Genomic DNA, 20,759 nt, shown 5'->3' on the forward strand with positions numbered 1-20,759 from the left:
TTGCCCTCAAAGATCTACATAAATCTAAGATATTCAAAAAATAAAATTAGCAAAACTTGGGATTTAAAATAGAACAACTAAAGACAGACGAAGATGAAGCAGACAGAAGAAATTCTATCATCCCCTGATACAGTATAGTTACTGTTGTTTTTCTGGAAGAGTACAACAGGTACAAGAGGCTTTTAGATGTCAGTCAGGATGAAAACCTGCCTGGATCTCAACTACAGTCCCTCACTCTCAAACAGTGTTACGTCATTCTCGCTCACAAACACAGACAAAAGGGAGCATTGTGCTGGACCTCTATTGCATCAGGGTGGCAGGAAACATTTCTCAGAACGTTGGCACATAAACCTAATACCACCTGTATAACTAGACATAAGAAGGGATAGATGAGGGGATTTTTTTAATGATTTATTTGGATGAACTAAAGCTTGAACAGTCATTAAATTTCAATATCTAAAAGATGACGTGTTTATTTTACACACATTCATGCCAGCCTTACACATATTCTTCAAAATTAAGTGTTACAGTTACAACTGCAGGATTAAATTTTTAGTGCATAAAAGTGTCTTTAGCTTGTGAACCAACACGTTAACTATCTTTTAAGTTGGACTTAAATGTACTATAAATCCTTTTGTTTTCCAAACCACGTTTCTGTTCTCTGAGCAGAATAAAAGAAGCTGATTCTTACTGAAGTGGTCTGGAGATCCCAGTGTGGAGAAGACGCAGGTGAGGAACTGCAGACGGACCTGGACCTCCGCGCTGTGGCTGTACCTGCAACGGCACGTCAAAGGGAGACATGTCAGCATCAGGTGTGACCTTTTTTAAAATCATATGATTTTTACTGGAATCCATAACTTTATCATACAGAGAGAAACGTATGTGATTTTAATGTGTTTTCTTGATGCGTGTTACTGCTCATGTATGTTTGGAACAACCTTAAATAAACTAGGTATTAAACTAGATATTTAAGTAGCGTTTGTCAACATGACTGAACATGACAAAAGGGCAGCACAAAAACGAATTAAAACACATATTTTTGCAGTCATCTTGCTTTTAATCCTTGTTGCAGCTCTGTAAAGCACTCTGATGAACCAGAACTGAGTGGGACAGAGCTGACAGGCTGACAGACTTACAGCGCAAACTTGTGCAGGTGTTCACGGACTTCTTGGATGTAGTGCTGCAGGTTGTCGAAGAACAGTTTCATCATGTGCAGCTCCTTCTCAGCCCACCTGGCAGGACCGACAAACACATCAGTACCACACTCATGAAATTAGATAGTTCCCTCTTCATGTCATCATAAATTTAATTTAGGAGCCATTTAACATCTTAAGACCAGTAAAAGTTTGGAACGTGTGCAGGACAAATTGTAAAATATATGTTTAAAGAATACACAGCTTGAAGTATACTATATAGACAAAAGTACTGGGACACCTACATCCCATTCTAAATTCATAGGCATTAATATATAGTAATATAGAGTAATACAGAGTCCGGCCCAGCTGCTTTGTGGGGTTTCTGCCTCCTGAATAGTCTGTTGACATCACTCTCTAAGATGGGGAGGGGAGAGGGTGGAGCTGGCCAGCTCTGAGGAGGGGAAGGAGATGGTGGACTGGCGCTGAAGCTGAGCGGAGGAGTCATTTTTGCCCATTCATCCAGAAGAGCATTTGTGAAAACCGACACTGATTTTGGACGGGAGGACCCTGGCACGCAATCCCAAAGGTGTTTGATCGTGTTGAGGTCAGGGCTCTGTGCGGGCCAGTCAAGTTCTTTCACACCAAACTGGGAAACCCATTTCTTTATAGAGCTAGCTTTGTGCATGGGGGCATTGTCATATTGAAACAGGAAAAGGCCAAACACAAACTTCTGGAAGAACTATTATCTAAAATTATATGATGTAGCATCAAGATTTCCCTTAAAGACCACACAATGAAATAACAGCCCCTTCCAACTTTTGTCCATATAGTGTCCACTAGCTGTTCAACACATTAATCTGAACTTGGCTGCTCTGATACACAAGCTAGAAACATTACTTACATGGTGATCCAGTGGGTGTCGTAGCTGGAGCCAAACTGCTGAAAAGTGCCAAAAAGCTTGGGTAGTAGACGCAAGGAAACCACAACAGACCTGAGGTTAAGACAAAAAGATGAGGGTCAAAAACAAAGACAAAAAAAATATTTTTTTGTTGCTGTGTGACCAGTTTTTTTTCCTCTTTTACTTTATATTTGCAGATGTGATCATAAAAGATGTTATTTAAGGCAGAACAGCAGCACCAATAATGATCCTCTTCCAACGTTACGTTACGGTGCTATGAAATATTTTCCATGCAGTTTTCAGACATTCAGATTTTAACGGTTTATTTGTGGAAATGATTGATTGATGAATTTTATTAAAACGCTGAATAAAAATGAGACCAATGCTCGGGTATAGGTGACCCTTACCTGTGGTGGGCTAAGTTGTCAAGGCAACCCTCGATGAAGCGCATTCGGATCTGTCTGTCAGTGAACCAACATACGAGCGAACACAGCAGCTTTTCTGCTTCATTAATCAGACCCTCGGACAGATGGATCTAAAAACACAAAGACAGACAAATGAAAAATCAGATCACACAGTAACACTGAGGATGTTGGCATTTCTGGCTTTGACTTGTGCTTATTCACCTGTGACGCACTGAAAAGCTCATTATTAATTAATTATTCTTCTCTTTATAATTTTGTTTTTCTCAGCTGTTGGTGCTTATATTTTTTTGGTCATGTTGCTTCTGGGAAACACTTTGTGATCATTAAGAGGAATCTTCTAATGAGAAAACTAATTATCACCTCTGGTCAAAGCCAAACAGTAACGCATAAAGCCATATTTCACTGGAACAGTTTGCCATGCTTTATATATCGAGGAACTACAATAACAGTTTTTAAGTAGCAGCTAAAGAGGTGGTTGAAGACTCACTGCGTCCTACTGCTGTTCGTTGGTTGGTTAAGCACTATCTCTACACATTACAAACAAAAAAAGCCATACCGCGTCCTCGTCCTGCACCAGGTCCCACAGCAGAGTGTTGCCCTTCTTGCAAACATTGTCTAGGTTGATGTCAGTCACTGCGTGGCTGCTGGAGTACTGGTGCTTATGGACGGCTGGACCTGCAGAGATTAGAGCGCTCACAAAATTAGCTTCTCTGGTTCTTTGGGAGGTTGACATTTATTTTGTCTTGGGGATTTAACACAACGTATTGTATTGGTCAAAATAATCAGATTATTTCAAGCTTTTCAAGGCCCTGTATGTGGCTCACCTTGCACCAGGTGCTCATGGTAGATGGAGGCCAGGTTGGGGAGGTGCTGCTGGAGGTGAGAGCTGAGCTCAGCGTGGGAGTTGATCTGGACCAGCTCCTCCTCGCAGCCCGACTCCTCACCGTCAAAGTCAGCCATGTTCTTCTCTGACTTGGCGCTGACCTGAGAGCTGCTGCAGCTCACGTCGTCAGCACTCAGCATGTCCTCCACCATGGGACTGAGGGAGAGAAGACAGCTTTATAACGGAGGTAGGGTGGCAGATAAAGATACTGAAAAACCAATGACTAGATTTCCATTAATTTAGCTGTAAATATTCAATGTTTTAAGTGACTTTCTGATCTTTCATCTAGCGCCAACAAGGCAAAATGTTACACATGAAATACACAAACGCAACAAGCAGAATTACAAAAAAAAAAATTTGAATTTTTGAGACCACAGATGTCACAAGATTCGTAGTTTTCAGTTTGTTCCACAAATGTCCTGAACAAATTTTCCTGAGACACGCATTAAGCTGGCGGCCTTACCCTTCATGATGGTGGTGGTGATGATGATGATGGTGGTGGTGGTGGTGCTGGGGGCCAATAAAGCGGCGACAGTTAAAGAGCTCACTGCCCATGGCCTCTCCCAGGAAGTCCTCGGGCCGCGGGAGGCACGGAGGCTCCTGAGGCCCCTGGACCATCTGTGAGGGCCCGATGTCTGGAGGCTGCTGCTGGGGCTCCGTCCCCTCGGGCCGAGCGGACGAAGACGTAGAACAGGCATCCAACATCCTCATCCGGCCCTCCAATGACGTTGACGCTGTAACCATGACAGCAGAAGTCTCTGTGTTGAAGGGCAGGACCTTGGACTTGGCCCCGCTCCCTGAACCACTGGGCCCTGCCCCCTGGTTTGGACCTTCACCGAGTGCCTCCCCCGCCTTCCTCTTCCTCGACTCCGTCTGCTCCCGGGGCTCCTTCTGTTGCCCGCCTTCAGCAGTCGATCTGTTTCCCTCGTCTTCGTCCTCTTCATCGTCCTCATCATCGTCCTCATCGTCTTCCTCTTCATCGTCCTCCTCCTCCTCCTCCTTTAATGCCTCACTGTCCGCCATGTCGTCAGAGTGCATCTCGCTGCCGGGGCTGCCAGCCGACTGGCTGGCTCGGCTGGAGGCAGCTTCGTTGCTGGAAGCCTCGCTGCGGCCGCTGCTGCTGCCCGGCCCGCTGCTGCCTTCCTCCACACTGTTGGCTGTCTCATCCGAGCTGCCCTGCATCGACTCCTGAGGACATAACAGAGACACACGACATCTTCACTTTAAAGGGGGGGAACATCAGCAGAGTGTAACAATATCACAAATGATCAGGTTAATTGTTAACTTGACTTAACTGAATGTTTCTGCTGCAATGTTCCACAAAATGAAAATCTCAGATATCATGGGCATCATTTTTGATATATTTGGTATCAACTTAAACTTTCCAATCACCACTAGAATTTAAAACGTTCGTTGTTCTTTCCTTGCTGATATTTGCTACCATTAGTTTTTGTTCATCCAGTTCAATTGATTGTTTAAAATTTCAGATACGCAACTCAAATGTTTCCTGTGTCCATCAGCAGCTGTGTATCAAAGGGCCACTTAGGGCCTGTGTCCACCATAGCATTTTTTACCAGCTGAAAACGCCTAACTGAGAGATGATTGTGGTTTGTTCTGCATGGTAATGTGATTTAAATAGTTTTAAATCTTTATATATGAATGGTATAGATTTACTTTTTTTGTTGATGCATTGTTAATGCTGTAACTTATTGTGTACGGTATGAAGTGTGAGTACATTGTTGGTTATACATATTTTATTTAAATATGGGCTCTAACAAATGGGGGTCCAAATAAACAATAAATAAAAAATGAACAAACTAAATATTCAATCTGTGTACAGACATTTTAATAATCCAGTTATGACAAAAGCGTAGCAAGAATATAATTAATAAAACTGTTTTTAAAAGGATCATCTTAGGACATTTTTCTCACATGAAGGAAGCTCTGTGACAAAACGACTCACTTTTTTTCCCCCCCTCGAGACGCTGTGGTTGCTATGATACATAATTTCCGTGGAGGTCATGTGCTGCAAGTAGGCTACCTAATTTTACTGAATGTAAAAATGTCACCACAAAAGTACGCAGGCCTACTTGCTCTGGCCCTTGCGACGAGGAGGCACATCGTTTTGTTCAATAGTTGAGATGGCTCGGTGTGGTGTTTGTCCCGCCCCTCCTGGACAGTGATTGGATGAGTGACAGTGACGTGCGCTGCGTTTTACCTGAAGTTAAACATTTTTCAATTCTCCCAAATGAAAAAAAACGCTCAGCATGGAAAAGACGCTCAACACCTCGTCGTGCTGCGGCACTACCATTGAAATCAATTGAAAAAAAGACGCTGGCCTTTGGTGGACACAGGCCCTTAATCTACATCTGATGAGTTTATGACAGGGGAAATGCAAAATGAAAAAATAAAAATAAAACAGCACGGGTTGCAGGATCCAAATCAGCTTAAAGAGTCTGTGTGTGTTGCATGTTTTTATATAACCTGAATGCACACTAACTGATGGGGACTTGTGTCACAGTAGAGACAAAAATTGAGGTCCCCATAAACGAGAGACTGCTTTTTGAGGGTTAACACTTGGTTTTAGGGTTCAGGTTACAATTAGGTTGAGGGTAGGCATGTAGTTGTGATGGTTAAGGTTACCTCTGTGTCAGACAGCCTCTGCTGGCTCCTCTTGCTGCCACTCATCATCTGGTCGTCCATCTCCATGTCGCTGCCTCCACTGTGTTGAGTGTCACTGTTGTCACTGCTGTCCGGACTGGCAGCTGGCGAACCTGAGAGCAGACAAGAAGAGAGACTGAGAACCAGGAACCAGATTGACCAGACCAGATCAAACTGTGGGAAGGAAATCAAACCTGCCGCACTAACATTCACAGTTGATGCTTCAGAGGCTGAGGAAACGAAGACGTACACTGTCTGCGGAACCTCATCTGTTACTTTCAGAATATTTGTGTCTTATTTTGCATTGATAGAGTACAAGTACAGTATTTAACTACAGTACAAATACCATGTTCTGCTACTTGATACTTTTTAATTCAGAGGGAATTATTGTACTTGTTCCACCATATTTATTTGACAACCTCAGTTATTAACTGCACTGCAGATTCAGATTATTAAAACAAAATGAAATCAACTAATACATTATGATGTTTTGTTATAGGTTAAGATAAGGCTTTATTGATCCCCAGAGGGATTTCACAAGCTACCTAACAGTATAAATAATATTACAAAATAAATAAATAAAAAAGTGATGATGCAATTAAAATACGCAATTCTGAAATGGTCCATTTCTGCATATTTAATAATTTTACTGTTTGTACTTTTAAGCATATTTTGATGCCTATATTGTACTTTACATAAGTAAAATCTTGAATGCTTGACTTTTGTGGCACAATTATTTCTACATTGTGTTATTGCTACTTTTACTTCTACAAGGTCTGAGTAACTGCACCACCGCCAAACTGTCAAGAGAAAAAAGAAGCCTCTAATCAGGGTTCAAACCTCGTAGCGGTAGAACCCTTCTGTTTTTGTGTGTTTTAGTTAGTGCTGTGGCTGTCACACTTTAGTTGTCTTCGCTCTTTATGTCACAGGAAGTGACAATTCAGAGCAACACTATATGATGCGCTTCGTGCCTTTATTTTTAGGAAACGTCTGATGAGCTTGCCGTTATTCCCTCCCTCCGTTACCTATAACCTGCCTACGGAACACGTAGCATCTGCTGCCATCTAACGTTAGCTTGCTTCTCGCTTCAGCTACGACCTACGGGAGGTTTGCTCTGACTGTCGTTGGTTATGAAAAGATGAATGAGCGTTTATTTGCTTGCCAAACTTGTGGTGGTCGATAAATGTAATTATTTATGTCCCGCTGGCTGCCATCACGTTAATTATGGCGGTGGCTAGAAAGAGGTTACAGGTTTATTGTTGATCAGGTAACCTTACAGTTTTATTTAGTTATAACATTACACTGGTTTGAGAGTCTAGTGGATTGTTGACTTCCAGTAGTTTAAGCTGTCAGTGATTGCATTGCACATTATTGTTGTGCTCTGTAAGTTAAAAACAGGTTACAGCTTTATTGATTTGAGAGTCAACAGGGTTTGTTGACTTCCAGTAGTTTATAAGCTGTCAATAAATGTAGACACATTGTACATTAGGCTACACGGTTGTGCTCTGTAAGTTAAAAACAGACAGATTTATTGTTGATTATGATCACAGTTTTATTGACTTACAGTATTTAATAAGCTGTCATTAATTGTACTGCACATTACATGGTTGTACTCTCAGTATTCCTTATAGCTATGAAGATTTATTAGCAACCTGGATTGAACGCAGCAGGTGATACAACATTCGTAATAACCACAAGACAACACACCGTGGAAGGGGGGACCCGCGGTTATGTAGATATAAATGTCTCATTCTAAGGTAATAAAAACAGAACGGTTTATTATGCAAGGTCTTTCCACACCAATGAAAACACAGTTATGGATCATATATTGCATTTCTGTCGATGGATGCTCAAAATTATTACACACTGAACCTTTAAGCTATTGATCAGAAAATGTCAGATTGTCACAGTATTTACAGGACGTATGATTTTATTTTGAAGTCGCTACTGCGAAAAAAAGGTTTGAACCCACGAATCGCTGCTTGCGGCTACGTTCTCGGTTAGTCGTTGCTGGGACTTTCAGATTCGAATCATCAATCTTAATTTCCTGGAGCTGCAAATAAACCCAGACTGACCTTTCTTGTTGCCCATGGGGATGTTGGTGTTGAGCAGGGAGGCAAATGAGCTCTGTTTGGAGAGCTGGGCCTTGGCAGCCAAGGCGTTGTTCCACAGAGCCTTGATCAGCATGGAGGCCAGGTACAAAGTCTGAGGAGTAGAGCGAAACGCAGGAGAGTTTATCACAGAAAAACAAACACATCAAAATACAACTCCTCGTGTTTGCAGCTTTGTGTGCGTTTACCTGCTCGGTGTGGGCGCTGGGGTGCAGGCCTGACACCAGGTTGAGCACGTGGCGAAGAGGCACTGGATCCAGGTTTTTGATGAGGGAAGGGAAAAGGTCGTGGATGTAACGGCTACAGTGTTTTAGCTAAAAGACCAAACAAAAAGTAGAGTAAATTATTTCATATTTGGAGAACAGAAACAGAGTTACTCATTGACTGGTACAGAGTTGTTTTTGTACTTAAATTTGGGCTGTATAGAATCTTCTAATATAGCAGAATACAATTACATTTGGGTAAGAATGACATGTTATTACATCATTATGATTAATTCAGTATACATTTCTAAACTCTTATTAATTTAGACTGATCAACTGCAGTGTGCATAGCAGTTATAAATTCCTCCCTACTAACTAGAGGCCATGTAAGAATAAATTTCCTGTTTTATTCTGATAGAGAACTAAATTGTTTACTGATCAACAAATCTGTATTTATCTATATAACTTCATTATCTACTTATAAATGTTAAACTACATAATATTTAACTCCAGATAGACCAACCAGCCAACACTTCCGTGGTTTATCACTAGGGCTGAACGATTTTGGGGGGGAAAAAAATCTAATTGCAATTTTTCTGCCAGATATTGCAATTACGATTCGATTTGCAATTTGTTTAGTTTAGCTAAAGTTCAATATTCACTACCAGTCTATTTTTGACGAAACGCGTTAAGCAGCACAGAGCAGATGAGCAGGGCAGGAAGTCAGACACAGAATGGCTGAGAGAATCCGGTAAATTTTCTAAATAAAACACCCTGTGCAGACTCCCGATCGTATATCAGCATTAAACACAGTTAAAACAGACAAAAAAAAACAAACACTTTAACTACATAGCCTACTTAACCATGGTAGAAGCACAAAAATCGAGGGCAACCGAACAAATTTAACAAAATCTGAACAGGTCAGCAAAATCAGGCAGGCAACACGCTCTTATTCTGAAATGCTCCATGTGGGAAATGTAGCCTGTGGAGAGTGGCACAAAACCGGCTCACAGAGATAAGGCAAGCAAGTCTGACACACAAGGACGACAACGGCAAGAATTTGTAACTGCATGACTGTTTAACGGTTCAGATGCGCTGTATAAATAACCTACATTTTAAATCGCCATCCTCACGATTAGCTAACCACGTTCTTTCAAATCGCAATGTCGATTTGAAAACGATTAATCGATCAGCTCTACTCATCACCTTGATAGTACAGATATAATGAAAAATACTCCACAGAGGAACAAACAGGTTAATGTAGTGGAATAAAGCTGAGTGCTGTCAGGTGTATATCTGTCCCGTCTCACCTGAGCTGCAGCCCAAATACAGTCGACATGCTGTGTGCTAAGTCGGCCCTCTGCAGCCAAGAAGTTCAGGATCACTTGGCACTGTTTAATGATCTGGAAAACAAACACACATTAAAGATCGGCTGTGCTTGGAGAAAATAAATTGCCCTCCACTCTTCAGCGTTGCCGTGTTTAAGTGAAGAAACTGGAGGAGTCAGTTTTGCAAGAGAATATAAATCCTTTTGACAACTTTGAGAACATTTGCATTTAAATGGCCTTTAATGTGTAATATTTTGTTAAAAATGCATCATGTACGCATCATGTATGTTTGTATATAAGTGTTTTCAGTTCACATCACTGGATCAGAATGTCTCACCTCAATGTGCAAATTTGGTCCGAATATATGCTCCACCACATTGTTGTGGATCAGCCAGTCAGCAAGCTCCTTTGCTATGGACCTGGACATATGACCAAACATAACATTCAGCGAAGTAACACATGTTAACATGAGCTCAACATGTAGAGAAGAATACTTCATCATTTTGTAAAATGTGTGTGCTGTGACACGGTGCATATTGACTGTACAGAAAAAGTTACAGAAATATGTCTTTTAACCACACTCAACATATACACAAGTGAGAAAGTGGGAAATGTAGTAAAACATTATACATGGACCATCAAAGTAAACTAACACTGACAGTTCTGAAGACTGTTTCACAGTTGCTTTCGCGTAAATCAATCAAATGCCATTATATCATGAATGAATTACGGCAGACCAAATTACTTTTTTAATAATGGTTATCTTGGCACTTTTGTGCACAGGCATCAGATCCCTTTAACTTACGTTTCTGTGTCGGACACGAGTGACTCGTTGTTGCAGACATCATTGAAAGTGTGCAGTTGGTTCTGAGGATACACAGACACACATACTCCATGATGAGAGACAGATAGTTACGTATACGTCTTTGTTAGGGGTGGGGGAAAAAAAAAAAAAGATACAGCATAGTATCGTAATATTTGCCACGGCAATACTGTATCGATACACCGATGCCAAGTATCGATATTTTATTATATAAATTGCAGATGGGAGTTTTAACTTTTTGGTACTAAAATAATAAAATCTATTGCTTTTATAGTCCACTAGAAAACTTTACAGGACCATATAGAGGACTGAAAAAGTGATATGAACAAACAAAAATGTATCTTTTTAGATATAGAACAGATGTTGACAAAGTTTGACTTTAGGACCTAAGTGGAAGTTGGAAAAAGGTAATAAATTGCAATATATCTCAGTATATTTAAATCGCAATAAAATCGAATCGCAACATAAATATAGTGATAATATCGTATCGTGGGGCCTCTGGTGATTCACACCCCTAGTCTTTGTACAAGGTTATTTCCCCATCAGTGCCATACCAGAATGCTAAAATTAAAAGAAAGCTATTGGCAGACAAACTGACATTGGGCTTTAATTATCACTGTTGGGAAATACAAGCAAGTCGAATTATGTCTGGAGTCTGTATATGAATCTGAAATATTGTGTAACTGCAAGTTTTAAATCATTGAGTTCACTGTAGAATTAAATTCAGATGCAGGCATGCTAATCAACAGCTGGTGCATTTATAATGACACCAGTCCTACTATAACTAATACTACCTATTGTAATTTTAAGCAATAACATCAAGTATCTAAAACACGTTCTTCACTGGCAGTTTTATAATACAGTCACTTATTATTATTATCATCAGCTGGGGAACAATACAAAATGTCCTCAACACTTTTCATTCATATCTGCTAACATGCTAATTGCTAAAATACATCACATGCTGAGCATTTACATTTTAAAATTCAAAACCTGTACGCATGTTAACGTAGTAATGTGAGATTGCTAAAATGCTAAACGTTACATAATAAGGGTGGGAATCTCTGGGCACCTCAAGATTCAATTACGATTCGGATGGCTGCGATGCGATTATAAAACGATTATCGATGCATCTTGATGCCTCATATTTTCTATACTGGATCTCTGGATAATTACCAAACATTTAATTTTCTAGTGTGTGATTAAAGCATTAAAGCATTACAATTCCAACATTGTGCAACTAAGACCTTTTATAAAACTTGGAGTACATTTTGTTATTTGCCTGCTCACATGGATGCGAGGATCTTGCAAAAAGAAGACTTGTAAGTCATTCATCATTTTAAACCCCCATGACTAGGAAATCTTGGATGATAAGTGAGAGAAAGAAGGATTGAAACAGAGCTGCAGCTGCAACTCAAATCAAGAATACAGAACCAGAATCAAAATCAGCTCCTTTCAGCCTAAACCACGCGGCAGCCTGTGAGTGACTTCAGTCATGCTGGGAGAGTAACTCACTGTGATTTGGCTGAGTCCTGCCAGCCTCATGGTGAGCGTGGGGGACATGAAGTATTTGAAGGCGAGGTCCAGGCTCTCCTTGTCGAAGCACAGTGCGCTGTCCAGCGGCTCCTTCACCGTGCTCCACATCAGGTCGGCCATGTTGCGCGCCGCGCTCTGCCGCAGCTCCTGGTCCGACAGTTTACACAGATACCTGCAGATAACAGCGTCCTAATTAGCTCAAGTGTCAAAGAAATTACCTGCTGACAAACATTTTGACTTTCATGTACAAAATTCATAAGAAAAAGACATAACTTAAAGCAACTGCTCTCCATGCTAATGTTTGGACAGAATTAAGTGTTAAACATGATTAAACTCTCCCAAAGATAACAAAATATCTGTGAGAATTGTCAGTTTTGTTGATCACTGCCTCTAAAGTATGTGGGTTTCCTAATAATTGTTATATCAAAAATGAGGAATGTGTGCTCTTCTTAAGATACAGCTTTCAACCTGACAGCACCAAGCTTTAACTTTGGGTTTTTCCACATTTTTGTCTATGAATCAAACTTTTCACACATCTGAGAAACTTTGCCAGTACCGCTGACATTCATTTTGATCTCATTCCTTTTCCAGCCCTGCGGAGGCGTATGTTGAGCTATCTGATCAACAGCAGAGTGCTGCTGACTCATCCAGTCTTCACTCTGAGCTCGGGTAGTTGCGCTTGTGGTTCTCAGATCTTTTCCGATGACCTGAAAGGCTACAGCTGCAGCTAAAGGAGTTTGGATTTTGCTGATCAAACTGATTTATTGGACTACAGCCTTGTTTTGATTATGATTAAGCTATGAACTAGCTACCAAGTCGTCAGCAAACATTATTTTCTTTATCACAACCCACAAAGCAAAACTAAATGGACTTAAAGCAGAGCACGAGGACTCAGAGATAGAAACAGTGTGTTGAACATTCAGGTGCGGTACAGTCAGTTGACATGGACTGCTTGTCAACACATCTCAATAAGAAAATATTTCTGTATTGTTTGCATGGGCTCCTTATACAATTATTCCTTCAGAAGTTTAACTTGATATGACATGCTGCTATACAGCGTAAAATACATCATGAATAGGCCTGTGCATTGAATCTGCACTGGTATCAAATGAAATGTTTGACGTAGCACTAATCATTAAACAAGACTGAGTTTACAGCCACGTTCGCAGCTCTGTGAGGCTGTACTTAGGTTCAGCGGTGCTTTAGGCTAAATGCCAACGTCAGCATGCTAACATGCTCTCTAGATTAAAGGTCAGGTGATCACCAACGTTATAACAATTCAACCTTGAGGGGGAAAACAAGCGCCTGAATTGTTAAGACATTTCAGTCTGTGAGCTGATCGATTGAACCTAGAGGCCTGCTGCTGCCACTGAATGCTTGCTTAGATTCCTAGTCTTCTTTACTTCTTTGATCAGACCGTTTCTGATTTCCACCCATTATTCTCACTTTAGGCTTCATTTTATTTTAATTTAGCAATTCTTATAAGATGCTGTTTTGTGTTTTATATGTTCTTGTAAAGCTTTAATCGACTGCGAATCTCCGTTGGCATACCTAATCGCTCATCTTGCTACTCCCTGCATTTATGTGGCACATCATTATGTCGCTGGTGTGTTTTGCTCTTTAACAGCTAGACAGGACTCTAATGCTGGGAGACAAATAACCTTCTCCTCCTCGATGTGGAAAGACAGAGGCAGTCAAAGGCTGCTCCTTGATGACAGCGGTTATAATTTTTTAAAACCAAAAGTGGCTTTGATCAAATCAACAGTGAGCTGGACGAGTCTCCGCTCTACCGAGACACAAGAGTCTGCGAGGCAACAGAGCATCAGCCTGCCTGCGTCACATGACCGAGCCTGCCGGCGCCCGTGCCTCCTCTAGGGTCATGTGAGGAGAGGTTCACGCGAGGCCTGGCAACTGTTGCTATGGCGACGGAGGCTCTTCCTAGCAACACATGTGTGGCACTTTGGGTATTTGGAGGAGAGAGCGCACGAATGAGCGAGGAGCGCCGACTGACTGAGTGAGAGAGACAGAGGAGGGAGAGAGCTCTGCGACTACATCCACCACGTCTGGAACGTCGACGGGGAGTCGCACCTAGATTAGGGTTGACAAAATCTGATATTGCAACCTTGATAATGAATATTGAGATAACGATATTCATTTTGATATTCTAAAAACAAGTTGATGGGCCCCGTTTCTGATCTGCATTGTCTCCTTGAGCCGCACTATATTCTTACTTTCTGTCCTTTCATTGCTCTCTTTCCCTCTTTACTCACTCGAAGTGACTGTAGAAGTCTGCACACACGTAATGCGGTATGCTCCACGGCGTATGTGCGTGTAGTGAACCCATTAGCTCAGACTTTCATATGAAATTTTCCGAATGATATTGCAATAAGGATTTTGAGTCAATATATTGCGCACCTCTAACCTAGATGCTGATAGTGACGGCTGTCCACGGCATTTAAAGCGGCACTGGCAGCACAGGACTGAGAAGGTTACTCATTAAGACCCAGCAGTCATATGTAGATTTTGGTTTGTTCCAATTTGAATCCAAAAGGTCACCACCACCAATCCTCTGCAGAGGCTACATTTCTTCCAGCCTGATTTAGGAGGTTGGATGCTGTGCTGACAGAAAAGCAAGGTGTTCAACAAAATGGCAGCTACTCAGTCATATACAAACCAGGTACTCAGGCAGGCCCGTGGCAGTGTGCAGAAGCTCCGGCTTGATATGCAAAAATGTTCTCCTTCTTTTTACTTACAGCTGAATGGAGGGGCTGCTGAATGTCCTGATTCAATTTATTTTATCCGACAAATGTTCAGCTTTGCGCAGCTTTATGTAAACAGATGTGCAGGAGATACATTTCCAAAGATAATGGTTTTAAAATTTTATTTAAGTTGAGGGTAAATTTGCCTCAGTGGGTCTTCATACATTTTCTCTCTCTTTCTTGGTCTCTAGGATTGGCCGATTGTTCCGAGTCTGTATGTTTATACGTGTAGGCTTATTGTCATTTGTTGTATGGAATGCTTGATGAAGAACGCTGTTAAATTAAATTCACCAGCATGTCCCTCAGGAAAACTTTCTACTTTGTTCCCTTATAAAAGCAAACTGCAGAGTCTGTTAAGACTGTTCGAAGTAAACTCACCGTATTACATAGGTGCGGAACGGGATGATGTGCTGCATGACCGCAGGAATGTGCAACCATATTCGGATCTGTGGGCATGACCAAAAACATAACACAAAGTATTTAACAACAAACTCACAGAACACAAAGACACAGGAGATAATCTACGTTGAGCGTTTTAAAAAGTATTTCAGTTGGCAGTTTATGAGGCACATCTAGCCAAAGCTAATACAGTCTAATATTTTGCCCCCCCCCCCCCCCCCCCCCCCCCCCCCAATAAGGCTGGGTTAAATGTAAGAAACATCTGTCAGTATAATGAAATACGAACAGCGCCACAAACTACAACCTCATAAATGACCATTAAGTTGAAAGACCCTCTCACTAAAATAAATGAAGCGAGATTTATTGCAGGCCTGTTGTATTAAACTTCATTAATTGTAGCTAGGTGTCCTTAAAAAATAGCAACAGGTAAAAACATCACTTTCCTTCCAAATCCATCTGAAAAACTAATCTCTCAATCTTACATGTTTCGGATTATGGTTCACTTTTAGGTCTAACTGATGGAAAAAGGACTTCTTCCAAAGCATGGCTTTTAAAGTGACAGTCAGCAGTAAGCAGCATTTGTGTTCGTCTGGGTTGGTGGACTCACGTTGGAGACGATGGTGATGAAGGCGTGGGCGATGGGAAAGGGGAGGCTCTCTGGAGTGCCAGACTCGAAGCACTCCTTCATCAGGGAGAGGCCGTGCTTCCCGCAGAACAGACAGACGTAACGCAGCAGATGCAGAGGCACCTCAACATCCTGGCCAATGAGGAGGGACAACATCAGACACACGTTATAACATCAAAAGCACATTTGTATTTTTATTCCCTGTTTTTGTGTTTTTGAGGATACACAAATGTTTGCATTTAGGCATAAAACCCAGGCGACAATTAGTTTAAACTGAACTCCTCCCTTAAAAATCTGGTTGTTTATCTGTGAAAAGGCAGTGCTTTGGTAACGCTACCTTGTAAATGAATTCACAATCATGTCAAAAGCTGCTTTGAACTCAGCTGCAAGATTAAAGTTAAGTTTGTCACAAGACCTGCAGCATTTCTTTCAACATTTACTTCTATTCAGCAGTTTAGTCTTTGCACTGCATTGCCAATTTTGGTTCATTTAACAATAAAACGGTGAACTTGTTTGGACCTCGTTTATTTTAATTAGTATCCATCAATGTACATCCGATATTTCTATGTTGTGTATCAGTTGTTTTGGCCAGTAGAAACAGTGAAAGCTGCTTTGGTTTTCTTTTCTAGCCCAACTGTTCTTTAAGTTTTCATACAGCCTTTTCTTAAATTCCAAACCTTCCTGCACCTGAGTTTAATGAAAACTTTATTACAGTGGGAATGTAAAAGCCATCAAGGTAGCAGACTATTTGGGGACACATTATTGCTCTCTGGGGGACAATGACTTCATCGACAGGAAACCAAACCATTTCCAATAAAGGGCAACTCACCCAGAACAGCTCTTATACTAGTTTTAAGCCCTAAACCCTTTTGGCAAACTACAATATACACATGAGCTCATTTAACATAGAAGTACTGCATTCCTTTCAAAAACATTGTTATTGAATTCATTCTGACCTCTTAAATGTTTTATCTCAGAACACAAAGAGCGGCGTCGGGGGCAGAGACCAGAGAAACCACATTACCGTGGACTTTATGAGGCTCAGCACATTGTAATAATGTAGGCGTAAAACCACCAAAGAGGGCAGGAAATGTGGACAAAACTTAGCTAAACAAAGACTACTCAATTCAAAACACTCAACACTGACTCACTTGAACCAAAAACTATGCGAGAATGTCCTTCTGAATAAAAAGTTTTGCCTCTCAGTAAAAACTGAACATGTAAACGGTCTTTTTCCAAGAAAACATCTACCATAAGCAGAGTTATTTTTGTTTCATGTGACTTTGGCTGCCTTTGATAACAGTAATCTAGAAGTGCCTTTTTCTGGTACGTCATAATCTGCTACACATTTGTACGGATCTGAAGGTGATTCACACCAAAATGATCTAAAGAACAGAAGAATGCTAGTTTCTGTCTTAGTGTTATTGTAAATCTACTCCATTTGAGCATTTTCCACTCCATATGAAGCCATTTAGTCCAGTTGTATTTCAAAAACAAAAGTAAGCAGAGTCAACTGGACCAAATAAATCCAAGCTGGGCCACTAAACACAGAGCAGAACAAAGTTACACATCAGACAACATTTAAATCTGGATCCTCAGATGCCTGGGGATCAGCTTTCTGAGATCAGGAGACAATAAGAATTGCCCCATGAGTGAAATGCTGAATGGATTTCAGAACAGCAATAACCGAATTACAAAATAAGAACTGGGTTTCTGGAAAATAATGGGGGGGTTTCTGCTCACAACACACCGGACCGGAAGATACTAAAGTTTAAGTTAATAATAACAAGGCAGCAGTGTACACCTCAGTGTTTCCCACAGGATCTTAAGATACTATGGTGGGTGGGCCTCGAACCCTGTTGGGGGCCACAAAACACGTTAGATCTGAAACGTTATTATTATTATTACGTGTCAAACTATTTTCGGTTCGTTTTGGGCCGCCGTGGTCTCGTTAATTAATGGGAAACACTGCACCTCTCCGGTCACTGTACGTGACTGCTGCTACACCTGTCCCTTAAACTGCGACTTTCCCATCATAGCTCTGCAACTTCAGCCGGACACGGCTGGTCTGTCAAGCTTTGGATTTCTCAACTTGTGAAATGGAGTTGCAGTGAGAGCAAATAAAATGGGTTTCCTTAAGTGTGAATGGATTAAACTGCGTGTTTGTATACAGTTACATAAGCCACTAACGTTAGCATTCATGGTTTTATACCTTGAGTTGTGCTGTTATTTCCAAGCCCAGGATGAAGCTTATTATCAGCTAGCGACATTTTTATGCCAGGTTAAGTCAGAAAAAGTAGTTTTCCAGAGCTACACAGGCAAAACTGCAAAGCTTGACAGGCACAGTAACAGTACCTATGGAGGTATTGCACAGAAGTAACTAACAAATGTATGAAATCAAATTACTTCTACTGTTTTGGATCTGGTAGTTAATCTTGGATATTTAACATTCACAGTTGATCACTGATCATTAATAAACAGGGGTAAAATGCATACTTACTAATGATTTAAATCCAAATACACGGAACAAAATTATACCATACCATTGCTTTTATACTTTTGCTCAGTGTGACAGTGAAACTAGGCAGAAATTCAAACCCATGTGTGTCACACTGGCTTGACTCCCCCTCATGTTACTTACTGATGATGGAAACCAAAATCATGATCACAATCATTATTTCACAATAGCTTTTGCAACCCAAAGTTTTGGTTAGGTTTACTGAAACAGTTCCATGACTAAATGTTATGCACGTGTGGCTGCTGTAAGCGGGAGAAGACACAAGGCAGGAGTTTGGGACATGTAAGTAATAACCTTGTCATTCTGACTTTATTTGGCAGAAGGTTTTGAATGTAACTGAGATATTAACTTCTGTCCAGTTGACAAACATCTTCACACTGCCATCAACTTGACGAAGAATCTGCTGCAGAATAGAGACATCTGAGACAAGTTACAGGAGGTGACTCGGTGAAAACTAGTGCTAGAAGAAGGGAACTAACACGCAAAATGCTAGGCCCGCTGAGTGAAGATGTGACCGATAAACCTGAGTCTCTTCGGTGGTCATGTGACACTGTTAGGCACATACGTGTCCCTGATGTCCTCGTCTGTTACAGCAATTCCCAACATGCCCCGGGCCTACATCTAGTTTTCATCATCCCCCCCCTGCTCCTCCAGCTCATGCCCTGGATGCAGCACAGCTGTCGGGTTTGGGCAGGGAGCTCGTTTCCCAAGAAAACTAATTTTGAGGATAGAATAAATTACAGAGATGCATCCAGCACGAGAACAAGACGACAGAGATTAATCTTTAGACAATGGCTCTCAGAATTAGGTTTCAGGAAATGTCCTTTTTTGCAGCATTGGTCTTAACTGGCCTTAAAGTGATTGACGGGAGGTAGATTGCTTACGTTCATGTCGCAGAAGGAGCCGAGGATGTTGCTTTCGTGAGCAGATATGTCCTGGAGGAAAGAAACAGAGATGCCAGAGTTTCAGAGGACGTGCGTGACAAGAACACTTTTAGCATCCTGAAACAAAGTTATTCAAGGCTGGTTTTGGTATTGTCAACAGAAAAGCAACAAAACATCAGTGCAGTTAGACCTAGGGGTTTAGCCTAGCTTAGCACAAAGACTGGAACAAGAGGGAATCAGCAGAATGTTTAAATCCAAAGTTTAACACTTCTAACGTTCTCTAATTAACACAACATTTTTTGGCTGGTTGAATCTGTTCACAAACAAACGTGGTGACCAACGGCCCGGTGCAGTGTCCTAGTCAAGACTCCAGCGAGTCTCGCTCAGGCTAATTTCTCATTGCTGTACTAAGCTAATTTACGGGAAAATATGTTTGTTATGCTTTTAATTTCATTTCATTGTTCTTTATTCAGACTCAAAAATTCAAAACTTCAAAAATGGAGCACTTGTCAGGCTCTACTCTGTGGGCATGGTGGTGTGTGATACGGGACTTGTCCTTACCTCTATGGTGGGGTGTGTGTTGTGTTTGTAGGCTGTGTAGAGGGGGAACTGGATCTGGAAGATCTTGGCGGCACATAACAGTAATTTCTCCCTCTCCTCTGTGCTCCAGGAGCTGAATGGGTCCTGGCTGTCATTGCCACTGTTTGCCCCGACACCACCATCACCACCCCCGGACCCACTGCTGCCCTCCCCGGGCCCCAGTGCTTCCGTCTGGGCTTCAGACGGCTGGTTGTCCACCTGACCCTGGCTCTGGGTCTTATTCTGGTTCAGGTCGGGAGTGTCTGCGTCCTCTTCGGCAGAGTCTCTCTCCACATTCACGGGTTCGTCCTCTCCAGGCGAGGACGGCTGAGGGAGGGGCCCAGGCGCAGACTCTGTCCCGCTCCATTCAGACCCCACACCCTCAGCCCCAGACACGTCCCCTTTATGGGTGTGGTCCTGGACGCTGCAGAGACGGTCTCTCAGGCTGCTGATCTGAGCGATGACCAGGTTGATGAGGGCGTAGACCAGCTGATTAAAGACCTCCAGGTGCTTGTACTCCTTGAAGCAGCAGAGACATTGCCTGAAGACGATGCAGAAGAAACAGGAAATGTTAAAGAGGCATCAACATGGCCAAAGAGCTTCATTCCCAAAACAGTCACTTCAGGATCTCACTGAGCGGTATTGTAATTATGGTGCTACAAATTACGAAAAAAACTTTGTTCCAATACCGATTTTATTGTATTTCTATAAAAAGTGCGATGCCATTTATGACATTTCTTGTTGTTTTGCTAAACCTTTTCAGTCATGAAAATAGAAAATAAATGGGGGGAAATTCCTCTCTTTTCTGTTGTGAAAATGGGATTCTATATGTTTATCATGTCAATCACAGAAAATGACATCGTTACATCTAAGTGTTATCAGCAGGAATACCCTCTGTGTCGTTGCAATTACTCTTCGTCATGTAGGCGGCCTTTAGCAAACTATGATAGATTAATTAATGTCTCACTTTGCTAAAGAGCTGTAGTATTAA

General features: G+C 41.5%; 1 protein-coding gene across 4 annotated transcripts in view; it reads right to left on the reverse strand.

The window, feature by feature from the left end:
* usp34 (ubiquitin specific peptidase 34) overlaps positions 1–20,759 on the reverse strand; it is a 64,278-nt gene that overhangs the window by 33,198 nt on the left and 10,321 nt on the right. For all 4 annotated transcript variants that reach the window (XR_006824766.1, XM_046047152.1, XM_046047161.1 and 1 more), the window contains exons 3-20: positions 19,751–20,309; positions 19,190–19,240; positions 15,770–15,919; positions 15,142–15,209; positions 11,984–12,176; positions 10,451–10,512; positions 9,983–10,064; positions 9,628–9,720; positions 8,303–8,428; positions 8,079–8,208; positions 5,986–6,116; positions 3,806–4,530; positions 3,284–3,498; positions 3,016–3,134; positions 2,442–2,569; positions 2,038–2,127; positions 1,137–1,232; positions 692–774 (exon numbers count right to left, since the gene is read on the reverse strand). Coding sequence is in view for 3 of the 4 variants with exons in the window: in XM_046047152.1 (XP_045903108.1) it covers positions 692–774; positions 1,137–1,232; positions 2,038–2,127; positions 2,442–2,569; positions 3,016–3,134; positions 3,284–3,498; positions 3,806–4,530; positions 5,986–6,116; positions 8,079–8,208; positions 8,303–8,428; positions 9,628–9,720; positions 9,983–10,064; positions 10,451–10,512; positions 11,984–12,176; positions 15,142–15,209; positions 15,770–15,919; positions 19,190–19,240; positions 19,751–20,309 (3,101 nt within the window). In the remaining variant the exon portion in view is untranslated. The remainder of the gene's footprint in view (positions 1–691; positions 775–1,136; positions 1,233–2,037; positions 2,128–2,441; positions 2,570–3,015; positions 3,135–3,283; positions 3,499–3,805; positions 4,531–5,985; positions 6,117–8,078; positions 8,209–8,302; positions 8,429–9,627; positions 9,721–9,982; positions 10,065–10,450; positions 10,513–11,983; positions 12,177–15,141; positions 15,210–15,769; positions 15,920–19,189; positions 19,241–19,750; positions 20,310–20,759) is intronic.

Source organism: Micropterus dolomieu, linkage group LG01 (assembly GCF_021292245.1).
Source record: "Micropterus dolomieu isolate WLL.071019.BEF.003 ecotype Adirondacks linkage group LG01, ASM2129224v1, whole genome shotgun sequence".
Classification (NCBI taxonomy): Eukaryota; Metazoa; Chordata; class Actinopteri; order Centrarchiformes; family Centrarchidae; genus Micropterus; species Micropterus dolomieu.